Source organism: Coptis chinensis, chromosome 3 (assembly GCF_015680905.1).
Source record: "Coptis chinensis isolate HL-2020 chromosome 3, ASM1568090v1, whole genome shotgun sequence".
Classification (NCBI taxonomy): domain Eukaryota; kingdom Viridiplantae; phylum Streptophyta; class Magnoliopsida; order Ranunculales; family Ranunculaceae; genus Coptis; species Coptis chinensis.
In genome coordinates, this window is record NC_141458.1 from 814115 (window position 1) to 833908 (window position 19794).

The following is a 19794-nucleotide window of genomic DNA, read 5'->3' on the forward strand; positions in this document are numbered from 1 at the left end:
CACCCTCTCTATTAGCTAATACACTATTACCTACGGTATAACACCCCCATTGGAGAGAGTTTTTTTATATTTGGGGTGTAAAATTTCCACTCTATACGGTTTACACCCTCCATTGGAGGTGCCCTAACAAGATAAACTAAGATATACAAGCTAAGTGGGAAACAGCAGGAAGAGGGGTGTTCATTTTAAACACTGATGGAACACTTCAAGGGGAGGAAGGAAGATGGGCTACTGCTATAAGAGATGACAATGGGGTAGTAATGGCAGCGGCACATGAAAAGTCTCACTATCATAGTATTGTTATGATCGAACTATAGGCAGTGGAACAAGGTATGAAACTGGCACAAAAACATAATGTAACACGGCTAGTAGCACAAACAGACTCCAACAATGTGGTATCCTTCATGCAGAGTGGAGGAAAGCACCCATGGGTAGCAAATAAAACTATGAGAAGCATTGAAGAAATGAAGGGACAAATGGAGCATTTTACTATATGCCATATTTTTAGAGAAACTAATAGGTTAGCTTCACATATTCCAAATGTAAACTGGTTGGAAATAGAGCCTAGTTCTTTTTCTGAGGAACTTAGGAGGATTGTAACCGATGATGCATTAGGGAAAGAGTATGTGAGAGTGTAACAAGCTTAGTTCTTTTAAATTCAATAAAAATGGGTAGGGACCTCTATAAAAACCTCGCTTACCCACCCAAAAAAATATATATTATCACAATTTTCATGTAACATGACCAAAACATATACATTTTCTCTTCCAAACTTGTTGAATAGCCTTGGCTAGACTGATTGCAATAGCTTGACTTTCAGTCACAAAGTTAGTTTCCACTCCTAGTCCACCGATGAATTCCCCCAACACAATCTCGTCACTGTCTCTGAACAACGACTTCTGTTGTGTTGGGGGTACTGTTCCTGACTGTTTCGAGAGTTAGAGAAAAAAGGCAATGGGCGGGCGCAAGTTGGGCAGGGCGGACGCCCCTTCTTCTTTACCAACGAACAGTCAAGAACAGTACCCCAACACAACAGGGGTCGTTGTTCAGAGACAGTGACGACATTGTGTTGGGGGCATTCATCCTAGGAGTGGCAACTAACTTTGTAGCTGAAAGTCAAGCTATTGCAATCAGTCTAGCCAAGGCTATTCAACAAGGTTGGAAGAGAATATGCATAGTATCTGATTCAAACGTAGCAGTTCAAGCATTCAATACAAACAAAGTGCATTGGATAGCCAGATCTTTATGGAACAGGTTCAAAAGTGAAGTTGAGTGCCTACGCATCTCTTCCACATGGCTAGAGTGCAACTTTGGTGCTGGTGCTTGTGCACGCAAAGGTGCACCTCTGCCCAAAGGACACACTCAATGGTCGGATGGAAGACCAGACTTCCTAGACTTGCAGATTTCTTACTTGATGCAATCTGTGTATAGTTATTATGTCTCAGCATATACAACTATTATTTTGCTTCGTTCTTTTCATTTGTAACACTTTTTACTTTTGGCTATTCAATACAATTACCTCCAGCGAAAAATAATTGCTTCTCAGTGCACTCATGGTTTTAAATTAAATGTTCCTCTGCAGTATTCCTCCGGCCAGTATTAGACACCACAATTCATTGCAATAGGGAAGAGACACGAGGAGTCAATCGACCACTTCACTTTCATGTTGACGCTAGTTAGTATGTGATCAACTGATCATCAATGAAAAAGAAGTGTACTGCCAGATTCAATAGCCTCAAGATCAGTTTTTTTCCCCATTAATTAGCTAATATATAATCATCAGCCATAGCGATAAAATAGTTTTGTACAATCTTACTGAGCCACACAAAAAATAGAATAATAAATGTCATCTTTATTGTCTGCTGCAATCCTGCTTATCATAAACCAGCTCTTCTTCCTAGTCTTTCTCGGAGTATTTTCACTCCCATATATCTGCACCGTCAGGCGACGAACACAAGTCAGTTTGCTATGCAACATCCATAAAAATTGTTCACTCATTTTATATGTAAGAAAAAACACAGAATTTCTTACCTGCCCATCATCATGACTGTGGCTTGAGGATTTGTGCCAGGGGATTCATTGTAAACTGACCCATCGACGACCCTGAGTCTATCCACACCTAAGACCCGATACTTTTTATCCACCACCTTGCCTACATGACACCCTCCATGATAATGCCATATAGTGATCACGGTGTCCTTACAAAACTGCTGCAAGGACTTGGTGTTATCAGTGTGCTTTGGTATCAGATTCACATTAGCCTTCACGCTCATGTTAAGTATCATATTCATCGTCAAAGCGTCATCATTTGAAAACTCTGCAAAATGTTTCGAGCGAACAACCTTCTCCATCAACCTAACGCCTTCAACGCATCGTTGCAAGTCATATGGATGGCTGAAATAGTTGAATGTGACCTTTGGATTGTCATTGATGTTGGTATTGTCAAGTCTCAGTTCACCAGTTGATAATGGGCGTGCAATCTTTCCTAGAATGAAACCACCCCTGAATAGCTCATATGGTAAGTCTGGTTTCTTTTCCCTGTAGGCTTGAATGGCTTCCATGGTCCTTTGTTTTGGAGGAATGGTTGAAAGCTGCCCAAACTGATTTCGCCATAATGTAACATACATGATTAATAGTCAAAGTAAATCATGTGATGCACCGTAAATTTGCTAAAGAAATACTATGAAATGTGCTTCTACTTAATTTGTTCTAATGTGCCGTATAATAGTCACTTATTCAGTCCTATTGAACTATGTAACTACTAACCTCAGCAGACATAATGCCGTGATTGCATTGAATGCTATCGCCAGACTGACCAAATCCACTGCTAGCTTCAATGAACACACCCAATTTTGTGATCCCCACAGTTTCAATAAGAGACTGTTTGACCGGTTCCTTTGTTGGTATGAATATAGTATTCATGGGATTATCAGCCATTTCTTTACCAACGTAATTGTTCTCGAGAACCACGGGTATGTTCTTCATTTTAAGGTCATTCACAGGTCCAATGCCACTTAATAACAAGAGCTGAGGAGTACCAATTGCGCCGGATGATAAAATGACTTCACTCTGTTTGTCATTAGAAAGATGAGCTTCATGTTTCTGTCCCTTTTCATCTGTGAATACCACCTTAACAGCCTTGGGTACCTTACCTGATTTTTTTGAGAACAAAATTGTATTAGACTATTAGGCGTGTTAGACTGTTGATGTGCCAAGTTCATTTACTGATTTACACCCAACCTGGTAGGCTTTGGAGCTGGATGAGGCCAACCAATTGTTTGTGAGTTTGTGACGAGCCAATTTAAAACCAATTGGCTCATGTCAAAGTACTATGGGACTATGGGTAACCTAAGCACTGAGATTAGCGAATTTCGACCCATTTCTCTGGTGAAAAATTTGATATGTATACTTCACCAAATGTTTTAGAGAATAAAAGCATAGTAATAAAAAGAAAATTGTTGCTATGCAATAACCATTGGCCGTTGTGCTTCCTACATGTTAGTATGTTACGCCGGATTTTTTTTTTTTTTTTTTTTTTTTTTCTTTTCATAATTGATTATATTTTACCTGCTGTATCGAAAACAATTCTATGAACAGTTGCACGGATGAGGACGTGAATATTGTGTGGGTTTGCAGAATGAAGGAGCTCAGCAGCAGTGTGGCGGGTACCATTATGATCAAAGATGCTCCCTCCCACTTTAGTGCCATACATGTGATCATAAGAGAATCCATTAAATGGTGAGATCCCCACTTCAAGAAGTCCTTTTCTTACTGCATCTTGCCATGGTGCTAGTTTTGGTAGTTTAACAATTTGTTTTTCGACCCATGGATATGATTGGTTAACCAACTCACCATCCCACCCTGCACGCTTAACAAAGCTGCAACACAAAATTTGTCAAATAGTAACATTAGCACAAGAAATTATATTTTCTCATGTTTTTTTTTTAACATCAGCACAAGATACTTGTCTGTCAGAAAAGTAAAATATGTTGCACAATTACATTAAAAAAAATTACGACGATTGTAAAAATAAAAATTGTGAAATTTTGAGTGTTCTAAAATGCGATAAATTGTAATTTTAAAACTCATTATCTCCCATACTACAGAATGATACAATTATACAAGGGTAAATTTCTGATTCGGCCATGATAATGTTAATGTGTTTTCAATTCGACTACAAAATGCAACTCAGCGCATTTTGTCAGCAACTAGTGGAATAATGTCAACAACTTTTTGTACTGAGTTGCTGACAATGGCCGGATTAAGAACAAAATGACATTATCATTGTCGAATCAGGAATTTACCCATTATACCACCAGCCCCCTATTACTTTACCAAGACTTGTCTTAGCTCCCTCCGACAACATCAGAGTTGTATTCTAAGTTTCTAACAACAACATGATAAAAGGAAATAATATCATTGTCCCTGAATTAAAGGACCCATTTATTTGCTAGCCGGTTTGCACCAGATGCTTTCCTGTGAATCAAATCAATTGTACCTTCAACGGTAGGCAGGGAGTTTGATTGTTGGAACAAACTTCACTCAAATGAATTTATCACCGGTGTAGCCGTGTAGGTACAATTACAAAGCATATTTAGTTTTCTCTTGGACCTCGAAGGTACTTGGCACCGGTTCCAAGTGTAACATTAATACATGTGGTCCAATAAATATGCTTCTTCGTTGTCAATTTGTCATTGGTTTTTTCTTTTTTGGGTCAAAAGTAAGAGATCCAATGATTGATTAGAACTTCAAACATAATTATATGATCAAATTATATTATACACATCTACCATCTAACAATGGCACAATTAGTTTACCCTGAACAGAAGATATAAACCACTAGCCATTAAGCACACTTTCAGCTCATGGTCCTATTTCATCTACCAGACTTAATACATACATCACATATCCTATTCTAGTACTACTGTTCTATTTTTTTTGGTAAAATGTGAATATATTATATATAATAATAAGACTACAATCTAGGAGTTAAGCACCATCCGAGCTGGATTAAGTTTCTACTTTAAAACCAAAAAATAAATTCTATAAAAGTAATAAAGTCTTCATTCTAATGTCTAAACAAAGTGTATTTCCAGTAAAAGTAAATCATTTGTAGTAAGGTTGATAATTTAAAGCATTGGCTTGAGCCACACTAGAGTATCAAAATGTCACCAACTTCATCAAATTTCACAAAAAATATAGAAATAGCATAAAATCCGAAAAAAGGAAAAATGTTCTGATGGGTGTGGGTCGTGGGAATTCATCTACCAGTAGCCATTAAACACTCTTTGATAGCATGCATGATCTGTCTCAACTACCAGACGTAATAATATGCATTAACTCGAAAAGTAAGTATATGACATATTGACATGTCCCTATTAAAAGTTGCCAAAAAAAAAAGACATGTCCCTATTAAAGTAAAGGTCGTATAAACAAAAACAAGAGACAGATATAATGTTTTCTAGTAACATTGACACCCACTTGGCCACTTCTTGATAAATTTACAGATCACTTGAGAACTTTACACGCACACATACGATATATTGACGAAAGCAAATTTGTGGACAGATTTGTCCACAAACAGCAGCCTTCTCATTGGTCCAAACACTTTATGGGCTAGATAAACAGTTTTTTCAGGCAGATAAACAGTTTTTCTGGGCAGTCTCTCCACCAATCAAGACATGAAATCTTGTGGACAGCAAATAGTGGTATGTGCACAAACTTATTCTGTATATTGACCATGTTATATACCCAACATATTTTGCAACTGCAACCAACCTGATATACCAAACTTTAACAGTTGCTGCCTTTAACGATGCCTTTTGTTATGTACTTATGTTTTAACTTTGTGTTTGTTATGATGGAAACACTATGGAAAGGAAAGGAAAATAAGAGTGGTCCATCTTTTCCATAGTTTTTAAGGCGTTTGTTTATCCATGGAAAGGAAATGGACTTTTCCATATGGAAACAAATAGAAAAGGTTTTGTGTCTTTAGTTAACCCCTGAAAATTTTGTGGAAAGGAAAGGAAAGAAAATAGATAAATAGGGACTTACTACTAATACACTCCACTCAACAATACAATTATTCCTTTCCATAGTTTTTGTAAACAAACATGATTATTCCTTTCCCCAGTTTTTACTTTTCTTTCCCCAGTTTACCAAACACATACCATTTAAAATTATTTCCTTTCCATTCCATTCCATTCCATAGTGGACAACCCATTTTATTTCCTTTCCTTTCTATGAGTTAAAATTTAACAAACACACCTACTCCACACCAAAGAGATGGTCCGGAAGTTTATTACGGATTTACGGATGATGTTCTGTGCAAAATCAGTAATAATAGTGTTAGTAGTAAAGATTTTTTTTTCCCCAATAAACACGACTTGCAAAGAATTATGTTTACCAAGTGTAACTACATTCTGTTCCTTACAGTTGATGAATTGATCTACGTATATAGTATCTTCATAAGACAGTTTTTGTTTTACACTCATTGCTGCATCCAAAGTGCTAGAAAATAATAAATGCGACAATTTATTGTCACACCTTAATATTAATGATGCTGCAAAATGCTATGAATGAAAAAATAGAGGGGTCCTTCATCGGTTCATCCCTTAGTGATTCAGAACAGACGACTACATTTTGATGTAGACCCTTAGAGTCTTAGATAATTAAGTCTAAAAGAAGGATTTCAATCAAGCTTATTCATATCTTTGACTCTTGATCCTCTTTATTCTCACTCACTCTCTCTACTTAGGGCCTTAGGCTATGAGCTTATAACACGAGACAAATGGAAGTGTCTAAAATATGCAACATAAAATATATCGTTCTCCCTATTCCCTAATCCTTACTAAAATTTATGAGGTAGGACTGTAGGAATGTCAGAGGTAATCTACCCACTCCTATAATAGGACGACTTAAAAAGTGAAGCACTGATTAAGCTGAATTCAATATAAGCATTCTCAACAATATGTGCTATTTATATGTGCAACGGCTTCTCATAAATTGGTGCTAGCCCTCTAGGTGCCAATAAGCTTAGAAAGACAGTAGATCTTTCCACACACATTCAGGTAGTAAGTGCGAGTTCACACTTTTAATTTGTCATTCTTTCAGGTAAAGGGTAGATATTGGATTCCGCCAAGAGTAAATGGGATGGCGCCTACGAGCTATTGGACGTGCCAACAAACACATTTAATTCATAATGGATGGTTTCTTGCGGAATCCATGATCATTTGCAAAGTAATAGAGTTTCTTAGTTAGAATGCTGGAGTTATCTATGATTGAAGAAGAGAAATCCATTTACAAGTGTTCAATCACATACCTTGGACTTGCCCTTGTATAAAATCCAGCATTAATAGAAGAACCACCACCCAATACCCTGGCCCTTGCATTTATAACTCCATCGGTGGATATGAAAGCTTGGGAAGCAGAACGAGATGAAATGTCAGCAAGAGAAAGGTGGAAGTTCTCCATATGTGAGACATTTCGATTGTCAAAAGGCACACCCCCTCTCTCTAGTAATAATACACTGAAATTCTGCGAAAGTGTAGCTGCTAAAGGACACCCTGCAGTCCCCCCTCCTACTATAATGTAATCGTATTTTTTAGCAGCTCTGTTCTTCCATGTTGATGATGATGGCGTTGGTGATGGTCTTGGTAGTGGTGGTTCCGGAGATCCAAAAGAACTTGCCACTTTGATGAACGGGTATCTATACTTCAAGTGAACCTCAGCACCTATATTACACATTTTGTCAAAATTGTCATATATAAATTGTCGAAATTGTCAAAATATAAACGCTCTCATCATTAAAAAAATGAAAAATGTATCAAATTAGATCATTTGTACAATCATTAGAACTCAAGCATATTATTAAACCACTTACAACAGAAGTCCTATTCCAACCATAACCGAAGATATTCAAATATTTGAATTAGATATTACATGGTGTGATGCAACACTGTCACTAGTAGAGTCCTTAATTTGGCTCATACGCTTGATATTCAACCAACCCTCCCCCAAATCATTTAGAAGTAATAAGAAGATTATTTAAAACAGATACTTGCATATATAAAACAAGAAAAGAAGTAAGAACAGTTCTTTCAAGAACAAAGCAGAGAAGAAAAAAAACCTTGACAACCAGATTGTATGCTGAACGAGAGAAGAATGGCAAAGTGACAAAGCTTAAGAAACCAAGCAAAAGCCATAGGAATTTGATCAGTGACAGAAAAAAGAGAGTCCCAAGAGAGCACTTTTTTCCTCAGTCTAGCACTGAATGTGGCTATCTGTGGTTGGTCTGGTTGAAATATATATAATCTTAAAAAAAAAAATGGGCATGAATGTGAAATAGTGAATCATATAATTAATGAGCTGATTACAACTGGTATCTATTAATGGTAGACATGAATGCACGGTTGGAGTAGGAGGTTGTGCTCTTCCAATTAACGCTCTGATGCATCTATGGTCCAGCTTGCATACTAGTTATCAAAAGTGTGAAAACTCGTCGTATAAACATAGAATAACCATTATCGAATATATATGAACATATAATAATAATAATAACATAAAAGGTGCAATGCCATAACTCTGCATCCGCATCTGTCTGGTTATATATAGTAGTAAACTAGTTTAATGGATGTGGAATTTATACGAGGAAGAACAGTCCAGAAAGGCAGAAACCCATTCCTCCCAGCCAGAGTTGCATGGTGCAACTCCCAAAGTACAATGCCACATGACACCAACTGTAGACAAACAGCCCTGTAGATCATATGAAAAATATAAAAAAACTAGGATTAATGGGCAAGTAAGCCAAGTATGAATGATGAGAAAATAACAAAAGAGCCTCTAGCTCAATTGGTTGTGTACTAATCTCCTCATGGAGGAGGTGGAGGAGGTTACAAGTTCGAATTCTTTTAAATGTTGGTTGAAATTTCTTTCTTGTGTAATTATGTGATGAGTTTTTGGGCCAGGTGAGCATTCGAGCTAGAGAGAGACTGCTATATGGGTATTCGGGCTAGAGACAGGATGTTGCTACAATGGGGGGATTGAAGAGCGAAAACAAGTCTTCATGGACAAGGTGGAGATGGTTAGGTCTACTCAAAATGGCGCATCGGCGAGAGCCTTCCGGCTAGAATCCCTTCAAGGTTGGTGAGCTTCCAGGCTAGGTTCCTTTCGGGGTTGATGAGTCTTTGGGCAATGCAAACCTTCAATTCAGGCTAGGGGTGTTAAAAGGGCCGGGTCGGGCTAGTCCAGCCCTCAAACCATAAAAACCCTCATGACTGAGAGTCGGGTCAGCCCGCCCCTAATGTGTGTTGAGTACCGGGTCGAGTAGGGTCAGGACATAAATACGCAAGCCCTTACCAGCCCCTCATCCCTCAATTTTGAGGCCCAAAAGAGGGGCGGGCCGGACCCAGTGAAATTATACACTACTAATTTACTTAATTTTTTTTATTATACTTTCAATTATGTATATCAATTTTGACTACGGATGTAAAACTTATTCTTATATATTTAGAAAATGAGATATATATGGTGTAAGAGATGAGAACCCTACACTTTCAATATTTAACTATGTTACTACGTTAGAATTGCATATTAACTTTGTCTTTATATAATATATATATTTCTCTTTCATTTAATTATAAAAAATGTATATATTATGTTCTAATCTACTCTTTATTAAATACTAATTGTAGTGAAAAAAGTTGATATAACTTAGATAATTAAATTAGAAAACATATATACAATGTAAAACAACAACAAAATTTATGAGAGCTGGTGAGGACCTAATGAGGGTCGGGCTTATGTTCTAGAACCTATGCCCCTAGCCCCCTCTAATAGGCATGAGGGCCACTTTTGATGGCTTTTGCAAGTATTTTTAGGGTCGGGTTGAGGGGCGAATTATCACCCCTAATTCGGCTAGGGTCCTTCAATGTAAACGGTGTGGTCCATTTTTTAACCCTCTAAATATTTAAAAAAATTAAAAATAAAATAAAATAATGAATGATGAGAAAAGTTTGACAGTATTCCATGTAACGGATACTAGGGATTAGGGGTGGGAATTTGGCCCTAACGACCCTAACCCGACCGACCCTAAAACCTCACATAGTTTAGGGCAGGGTTGGCCCGGCCCTAATGCCTTCTAGGGCAGAGCTAGGACTAAGATTCTAAAACATAGGCCCGACCCTAATTCAGCCCTTATTAGTGCGACCCTAACCAAGCCCTAGTTATAGTTTTACATTTTCACTATAAATACACATACCATAATTGTCCAACTATTTATTAAATATTTTCAATTAAAATGACATTGTCCTTTGTAATTTATTACTTACACCCAAAGGTACTTTCAATAATTTGTCTTATATAACAAAAACTTGTCAACTTAGCAGCCATGAAGAACAATGAGCACTAGCCTAATAAAAAATAAGACTTTATTCCTTTGATCATCAAATCAAAGTCTAAAACTTATTATTCTCAGTTTCTTTTAATTTCCCACTTACTTCTTATAAATTATATTTTTATTCACATCCAAACTAAGTCTAGAGCTAAAGGTTTCCTTCCACACCATTAAAACGTAAATCTGAAAGAGAGACATTTGTAACATTTAAAACCAAAACAACCTTTGTCAGAAAAATGACATTTGTAATCTCAAACTTTTCTCCATCACTTGTTGAAAAGCCAATTTTTTCATTTCCACATACAAAGCTTGAATCACTTTTAAATTAGAAAAAAGGTATGATAATATTATACTCATTTGAATCTATTATGGAAGCAGTTTATGATATTAGAAACAGTTTAACAACTTCCCTAGCCCTAACCAAAGCTATTATGCATGTTTCTTCTTTATAACTATTACTTCTTCATTTAGAATGATAATATAATTATTTGTCTATGTACTTTTCAATGTTAAATATAATTTTAGTGAGGTTTGAGTATAAAGAATAACAAATTCCGAACTCTTGATGTACTTCAGTTCATTAGATTGTAGATGTGCATTTAAAATTGTTAGACTTATCCAGGATCATTACTAGATTGGTGGGACTTTGAGTTTAGAGATCTTTGTACATTTTTATAATATAAATGAGTTTTAAAACTAATTTAGTAAAAAGAAGAAAATATATAGGCCTGACCCTAAAGCCTTTAAAGAGGGCTTAGGATAAAGTCAGGGCTTGAGATTTAGACTTGTGACCCAGCCCGACCCGCCCGACCGACCTTATGCTGACTTTAGGATCAGGCCGACCCGATCTTAATATCTAAAGGGCTTTAAATGTTTAAGGTCGGGCTAGCCCAACCCGGCCTATTGCCCACCCCTACTAGAGATGCATCCAAGGGTGGAATTTGAGTCAAGCGGCTCGGGCTCGGCTCGAACTCGTTCATTTAATAAATGAACCAAGCTTGAGCCTATATTATAGCTCGTGTAACAAACAAGCTTGAAAAAGCTTGGCTCGATAAGCAAACTGCTCGGGCTCGGCTTGGCTCAGGCTCGTTCATATATTATATGAGCCAAGCTTGAGAATAGTGAAGCTCGACTTGATTAGCTCGAATTCCACCCTTAGATGCATCATCTATCTTTGATCCCGAGTATGCGACTAAATTTCAAAAAAATTCATGAAAATTTTGCGGAATTTTTCATTTTTGGTGGGCACCGAAATATTTCGGACTATACATTTTCTATTTGCAAGTTTTCAAAGTTTTTTCACAAAAATTTCGGTTTTTTTTTCGATTTCGTTCATTATATACATTGATATGCAGTTTTTCATGAAATTTAGAGAAAATTTTAAAATTGTAGCAAGTGCAATATTATTTTAAATAAATGCTAGTTATGTCAATTTAGCATTTAGTATTTATTAGTTACCAAACATTAAAGTCGTAATCTTTCTCAAACTTATATTTAGCCATCCAAATATTTGAGAGACTCATCACTTCACCTCGGTAAGTTTGTATTCTCCCTCCAATCCCTCCATTTTGATTTTCTTTTGTGCTCTAGACATTTGATTATTGAAATATGTTATATATGCGTATTTAAAAGGATTGTTAATATTGAGATAGAGAGTTGTTTATTTTGGTCATTTTTGATGTACAGATATTTAAATTTGAAAGTGTAGTTGGTACTTGGTACCTACATTTTTTTATTTGAAAGTGTAGTTGGTACTTGGTACCTACATTTTTTTTATTTTTGTTAATGTATTCATATATTTTTTTTTTATTTTTTACGAATTTTTTTTGAAAATTTTTATATTTTCGTTTTCTGTGATTACCAAAATAGTGACCGAAAACAAAATTTAATTTCTTGATCCCGATCTCCTTATTGAGTAAATGGCTTAAGTACGTATTTAGTTATAAAAGGGGTCTCAGACTCTCAGGTTAAAATCTCTCCGAGCATGAGTTCATCCATCCGTGCTATTTTTAGTGTGTTTAGCTGCTCTAGTGCTCTCTTAGCAAACTTGAGCTTTTATAGTAATTGGAAATTTACAATAGATTAAATGATATATTCTAATACTATTTAGCTTTTGTCTTAAGGTTGAAGTGTATTTCTATCTCTTATATACAAATAATTGAATTTTTGCTGTTTTTTAACAATGAGGGATTCCATATTTCCATGGACGATGGTGCAACTATATTTCATATTCTATAGTTGCACCCTCGCCCATAGAAATTTCTTTTTTTTTGGTAGACGATGGTGCAGTTATTTAAGATTCGCAGTTTGCTGACTTTGCTCCTTAGTGTCAATTCTCATATCAAATGCCACCTCCAATAAGTTGGAAGTAGATGGTGATGACTCATGACACATGTACGGAGCAAAATTTCTTGTCCTACTTGGCAATGTAGACTGTACATGGCTATGTCCCATATATATTTATGTGAAGCAGCAATTTTAATTGTAATGGCCGATTTAGCTAGGTTCATCATTATTAATTGGTGGGGTTTTATTGAGTATTTGAGTAATTGAGTCTAAACTAAAAGTCGTGTATGGGCATGGATGCCTGCTGGTTAGCTGTTACCTGAACCCCATGGCATGTGGATTGTGGTTTTGTGTGTAATATCCGTACTACATCATTATATTTTTCTATACAAAATTGAGGCTAATAGGAAAACTACAACTACTTCTCACAACATTGAAGATTCTGGTTATCAATCTAAACCTGCCGTATAAGAAAGTTCTATGACAGTTTGTTTTTGTATTCGTAAGAGCACTTTAATACTGAATGCTAAAAACACTATTTTTTTTTATCAAATCAAATAAGAGATAAAAAAAAAAAACCCTAAACATCTTCAGAAATCAAAATTTTACTACCAAATAATGCTGTTTTGAATAAATCACGCCATAATAGTCCACTCTTTTCGAAACGCCACACCAAATAATCCATATTGTATTTGAAATAGTGTCATCTTACATTTCGAAACACCTAAAGCCACGTCTTTTTTTTTAAATCAGTGTACACAGTATTTCAAAAGCGGCACAGTTTTTTAAAAACCGTTTAGGCCAAAAATGTAAGCCCACAGTGGACTCACAATTTTTCAAAAAACGTGCGGCTTATTAAACATTCCGGCGTCGTGTACATTTGATAAAATATCAAACCAAACACTACATGAAAACCCAAACCCATTTGGTATTTGGTTTGGTGTTTTTTTTAATGTTGATAATTCATTGGTGTACCACTAAAAATAGTTTTTAACCAAATTTTCAAAAATTTAATGTTTGCATATGAATTTGTATCACCATGAAAGATGGTATAAGATGTTGGGAAAACTGGAAAACCTTTACCAAATTAGAGAACAACAAATTTTCTTAGCTTGACAATTATCATTTATAAGGGAACATAAAACAACATCAATAATACTAAGATAATAAGAATAATCATTCTATGTAAGATATCGATGTAGCAAAAGGCATAAAAGTTACATGTGACACATGTAATTTCAGTTAGTTGGGAGAATGGGTTGGGAGTTGTAGAGAGAGACTTTCAGGGCTATAATCTTTGTATATTATAGCCCTATTCAATCTGTAAGCTATGAAAGTATCTAAGCTATGACTATTACCTTGTCTCAAGGGGAAATAAAGTTTAGGACACTTACTGAAAATGTATTATTGCATGAGAGGGTAGGGGTGTTTAGATCCTATTTATTTATTGTTAGTAAACATAGTGTAAATATATTTTTTGAAAAAATATACGTGTTTGGTATCTATTTTTATAATTTTTGTATAAAGTAGTTTTTTACCTAAAAAAAATATTTTATGATAAATAGCAAAAATTTGTTTTTCAAGTTTTTTTAAAAAATTATATAGATTGCCAGATATATTAGTAAAAAATGTCAAGATATTTCGAAAAATATCACAAAATTTACTCGTTTGATAAAATAGCTTTTAAAAAAAATCTCAACAAAACATGTTTATTCAAAGATTGTTTTTAGAATATATATTTTTTGGAAAAAATGAAATCCCAACACCCACTAAGCAAAGAGTATGTTGTAACTTGGAAGTTGGAACCACTACTCTTCTACTGAGTAGTGACTTAAAATTAGGGCGGCGGTATTTATACTCCAACTTTAAACTTTTTCGTTTTATTTCATTAACTTCAACTACAAGTGGTATTGTGGTTTAAGCTAACAAGATAACATACTAGACAATATACTTATATGGTGGTGACTTTTTAAAATTAAGAGCTGGAAACATCTTTTGATAGGCTCATGAGTCATGACGCCAAGGAGAATGATTCAATAGTTGCGTGAAAGGACAGATAACGAGATGAAGGACTTTTGGAATTCCTGTTTGCAGAAGAAAGTAACGAGTAGATGAAGGCAAGTAGGCAACAGCCAACAAGGCAAGTTCAAACTGCCAAATCTCTTACAGAGACGTTCTGCACAATTCTCAGACAGAAGATTTACATAAAAACTAATATAACTTTATTGCTACCAGATAGTCATATGAACGGAATGTACAAATATGCTCACGTAGCATTTGGGCAGAGTGTCTATAAAAGTGTCTATAAAGAAAGTCTTCTATCAATAGATTCAAACACTGTCAGTAAATCATAGGATTTAAGCTCTTAGTTAATGCCATCACTCTAAATCCAAACACCAAACACATCATAGAGATATTAAGTTCACCTTATGAGTTATGACCAATGAATTGAAGTAATATTCCAATTTATTACATATACCATCATTTCACTTGCAACAGTACCAGCTATGCAACAGCCAACAGAAAACATCTACTTTCTCTATCAGGTGGGTTTTCTTATAGGGTCTTTCAGATTTAATTACAGAGAACATATTTATTTTACATAAAGTATTCAGATATCACCCAACTCGACTCAAATCCAACATATTTAATTTCCAACTTATTACCAGCAGAGCTCATAAATGAAACAATTCGTCACCCAGCTTTCTACTTGTTTAATAGCAACATGGACCAAACTTAATTTTACACGAAACAAAATTTTCTCAGTCGAATGCTATAGAACATGAATTACAGTAAGTATGGATATCTGACCATGCAGCAGTTACTCAAACTGTAAAATAACAGTCTCCTCAGCTACGGTCCAGTCGTTGCTGCTGGAATCGTCTTGACTTGTTGTATAAGAACAGTTCTGAAACAATAAAAGAGTAATGCAAGATTATAGGGCATTCATGAACGCACCCGCTTTCCGATCCAGTAAAAAAAATACATTGACATGCTTTTCAACAGAACTGCCTTCAAAATGGTGGTTTGAGCGTAAGACCCCACATTGTGGGTCTTCGTCTGAAATTAGATTGAGCATATTACTTAATTAATCAGATTGGAAAAGCTGATTTGCAAGTAATGACCAGTTGCAAGTGGAAACGTTAAATGTTATAATTATCAGCTTTAAAACAAGCACAAATGAGGAAATACCTAATTTAAATATGCTGCAGTAAAATTTGGTCTAAAGGTACAGCAAACAGACAATCTTATAACAGGCAATAAATATAGATGGTGCTCATACATGGGTTTCTCCCACTTGTCTGGGGCCACCTTCTGAATGGTTCATGTGTCCAGAATAAATATAAATACAGCTAGGCTGAAATAGCACACACAGTCACAAACATGGCAACAAATACAGAGAAAGGTCTAATTAAGTTCCCACTCTTCCATTGGCTGCCTGGAAGATGTGTACGATGTCGAGCTAAAGACAAAAAAGAAAAAGAAAAAAGCCAACTAGGGTCTTCCCATACACCAGTCAGAAAAAAGGGTAACAATTAAAAGAAATATATAACATATACAATTGGCAAACTTTCAGCAAGGCACGTCGACAATAGGTTCCGCTTTGTTCCAGAGTCTTGCATGTACTGATTTTTTATAAGAATGCTGTTGTCAGATAGTCTTGGTAGTCATGCTGAATTATAACAGACTACTGACAGCTAGGGTGATCAAACTTATAAAATTGGCTATATGGGAATCAGAAAATCCACCTTGGAACAAGTGTACACAAACAGTGTCATCCATTCCCAGTGCTCTGGAGAAAGAGTAGATAAACCATCACTTGCTTCCCGTAGAAAAAACAACAATGGAGGCATCAGCTGCATCTCATAGTATCTGGATGCACCACAATGTCTGCATTTTGCAGGTACATCAGACTATTTTGTAGCCAAAAGCGGCTTCCCACCATAGTAATACCTGACACATAAAAGACGTAAGGGACATGAAAGCTATGCTTTCTTGATGACACATCAGTAATTTCCATCAGATGGATTCCTGTTACATACGTGAAGCAACAGCAGCTGTGAGGGTTATATGGTTATCTTGAAGTTCATCACAATAATTAATAAACTTTTAGAGTTCAAGTTGTTTAGGGAGATACTACTTGCTAGAACTGCTCCATGTTACATTACGCAGATGGCAGGACAACAATGAAAGGTCATATGACTTGGTATTAAAAGCTTTGAGGTTAAGGACCAAACCACATTTGAAAAAGTTCATTATTCCGCCTAAAAGAAGAATATACATGTCTCAGATCTAACTGAGTGGTTACTTGGTGTTTAGCCCGTGATTTCAAGCCAACTTGAATTAAATTTTGTTGCACTTAAGGTACTCTGAAGTCTGAACTAGAACTTCTTCATGTTTAACAACTAATACCATGGCCTGAGATACGCTGAAGCAGATACAACTGATACACGCTAATGAAGTTGCAGATCACATACCTAAAGCATTGCTCTGGATATACATCCAATCGTTTCTTAAATTTCATGTATGTCCTGTCAACAAACAAAGCTCTATCATACTCATAACCTTCTTCTTCCCATTTTTCTTCCTCTCTCTGATCGTCAGTATCACCTGCATTCTCCTTTATAGAAAGTGATGAGATGTTGGAGCAAACAACACTAAACTTCCCTGGCAATGACTCGTCCTGTGGATATATATAGAAGCAAGGTACCACTGCAATTAACATACACAAACCAAATGAATTGAAAAGAACCTTGTAATAACCAGACATCCTAATTCCCATAGCAAATAGTGTTTGATAGTACACAAAGGATCATGAATGCAGTTCCAGAAACAAAAGTGTTCAACAAGTGCAAACAGGTATATGTTGTCTATTTATCTTGATTTTAATGCATTCCTTTTCATTAATTGGTTGTGTAACTTTTGAAATAAGGATTAATTTAAATACTACAAACTAACTCCATTAGCAACCATAATCTTGTTCACTATAGACATGGTTTTCTCCAATGCACCAATAGAGATCAAGCTGCTAATATTGCAGCTAGACAAACTTCCTTCAGTTCCTTGTATATTTAAAACTTCAAGTCTCATGTGTATTTATATTAAATCCAGAATACATAACATGCAAAAAAAGACCTTTACGCACTATTTTCCAGTGGAAGGGGTTAAGTAGACTCCCAACCATATGAAACCAAAGTTCTGTTTTGGATTGTTAAGAGAAAGATGGCATGTTCTTACAGTCAACAACCTAGTTGAAATAGCAAGAGGTCCCTCTTTTGCACCGAAAGAATATTTTCTTAATATTTGTTCTTTTTTAGTGATAGGTAATCAATTCAACTCCTTAGCAGAGAATAAGACGTATGTTATACCTGGTGTCTTAAGATCAGTCAATTGGACAATTGGGTGTAGCGGTGATGCTGTCTTGACACTCTCTGGTTGCTGGCGAGAATTTTGCTTTTTGGTTAGAGAAGCAATGTGTGAAGCTTCGGAAAGTGCCCTACTCAATTTCTCCATATCAACATCATCATTGTTTACATCATCACCACAGTCATCACTCCATATATCCTCCAACCACTTGTTATTTGAAATGGGTGCAGAAGTTCTCCCCGACGAAGTGACTTCCTTACTGGAAACGCTTGATTCTTTATTGTTAGTTTTTTGAACTCGAAGAGCTCGCCAGCTGCATAACATTATGAGGAACTTCTAAATGAAAATATTGAAAAAAACCTAATACTCCTTTTTTACTTGGGCTCTAATGATCATATAAAAAAAACTATCTTGATGTGTTTCACCAGAAGGAGATTAACACTCTTCCATTCTCTCAATTCCATCACCATAGAAGAGTAGCAAAAGACTTATCCAGATTTCAATCTTCTTAATGAAATACAGATCCAGGAGTAAAGCGCTAAGCATAACTAAGGATTGTAAAAGTAAAATATTTATAGACAAATAAAGAAGGAAGACTTCTAGAAAACTAAGAGATGATATACCTGAGAGGGTTGCTTCCACACTTTTGCATTGAGCATCCAAAAACATAGATTACACGTTCCTCAATCTTCACAGTATCACTAAAAACAGGAGCATAGAGCTGGAAAATAAACAAATAAATAACGATGAAATGGGCTGCACCATCCTTTGAATGTACCAATCATTGTCAAGAACTACAAAGTTCAAATAATTTGCAAAACCTGCACAACAAGACATAGACGACTTCCACATGCACCGCACTCGAGAAAATCCGGTCTAACGTCCACTTCTGGGATAGGCCAGTCCTTGGCATTGAGCAAAAGGGAAAACATTAGACTTCAAAAAGTCAGGAAGAACACAACATATTTCATTACAGAAACTTACTGGGAAACCACCAATTTTCGTTGTGTAATGATCGGCTGCTTCACGATAATCCTTGGCCCATGGTCCTGGCATGCCAAGAATCACTTCACCCATCTCTCTACCTAGTAGACCATCACCCCGGAATCCAACAATTCAAATTCCAAATAGAACTAAGCAATGTGGTAATTTTGATTGCCTATTTTAGTGTATCTCAGTGTACACATGGCATTGAAATATTTCATAACAAAAAATTTCCACCCATGGCCAATATCTTACTATCCTAGTTACACCAAAGAAGAAGTCTTTTAAAAATTCTAATGCTTTCTTGCAATCAATTTCTCTGTTACAAGACACTAGGTAGTAGCCAAACTAATTTTACTAATGCAATGCATTCAATCCAACATTGAGCATAAATGTCTACAAGCTACAAGTCATTTACATTCAAACTAAATACATATATTGTGATTTCCAGTATAACTCTAGAATCATAGTAAAGTATATAAGAAGAAATGTATTACCTTAGGGGCGTCCTCTTTTCTCAACAAATCGTTTCAAAGAAGAAGAGAGAGTGGCACTTGATTTCATATTTCTCGATATATTGGACTGGACTTTATTACTGATATATATTTCAGAAAACTCAATGGGCCGGGTTTGGACTCAGCATTTCTATTGGCCAAGCCCGATAATCCAATGTTATCAAGTGGAAGGGCGCCCTTAAAACCCAGATCCACCTCACTTTTTTGGAGGGCCACGTCGGATTAACCAGGAGCATAAAAAGGAGCTAA

At 35.9% G+C, this 19794-nt stretch overlaps 2 protein-coding genes across 2 annotated transcripts; both read right to left on the minus strand.

Annotated features, from left to right (window-relative positions):
• Positions 1-1730: 1730 nt before the first annotated feature.
• LOC147507044 (protein HOTHEAD-like) lies at positions 1731-8510 on the minus strand. The gene is made up of 6 exons (XM_086599768.1): positions 8129-8510; positions 7322-7733; positions 3568-3878; positions 2767-3152; positions 2032-2600; positions 1731-1932 (listed from the first exon to the last, which is right to left on the minus strand). The coding sequence occupies exons 1-6, from the start codon at positions 8202-8204 to the stop codon at positions 1878-1880; spliced, it is 1809 nt and encodes a 602-aa protein (XP_086455894.1). The 5' UTR covers positions 8205-8510; the 3' UTR covers positions 1731-1877.
• A 6796-nt stretch (positions 8511-15306) lies between these two features.
• Positions 15307-19609, minus strand: LOC147507045 (putative uS5 assembly chaperone tsr401). Its single transcript, XM_086599769.1, has 8 exons — positions 19528-19609; positions 19031-19131; positions 18868-18951; positions 18670-18767; positions 18049-18359; positions 17158-17392; positions 16429-16633; positions 15307-15587 (listed from the first exon to the last, which is right to left on the minus strand). Exons 2-7 carry the CDS (start codon positions 19121-19123, stop codon positions 16594-16596), a joined length of 861 nt encoding a protein of 286 aa, XP_086455895.1. The 5' UTR covers positions 19124-19131; positions 19528-19609; the 3' UTR covers positions 15307-15587; positions 16429-16593.
• Positions 19610-19794: the final 185 nt, after the last annotated feature.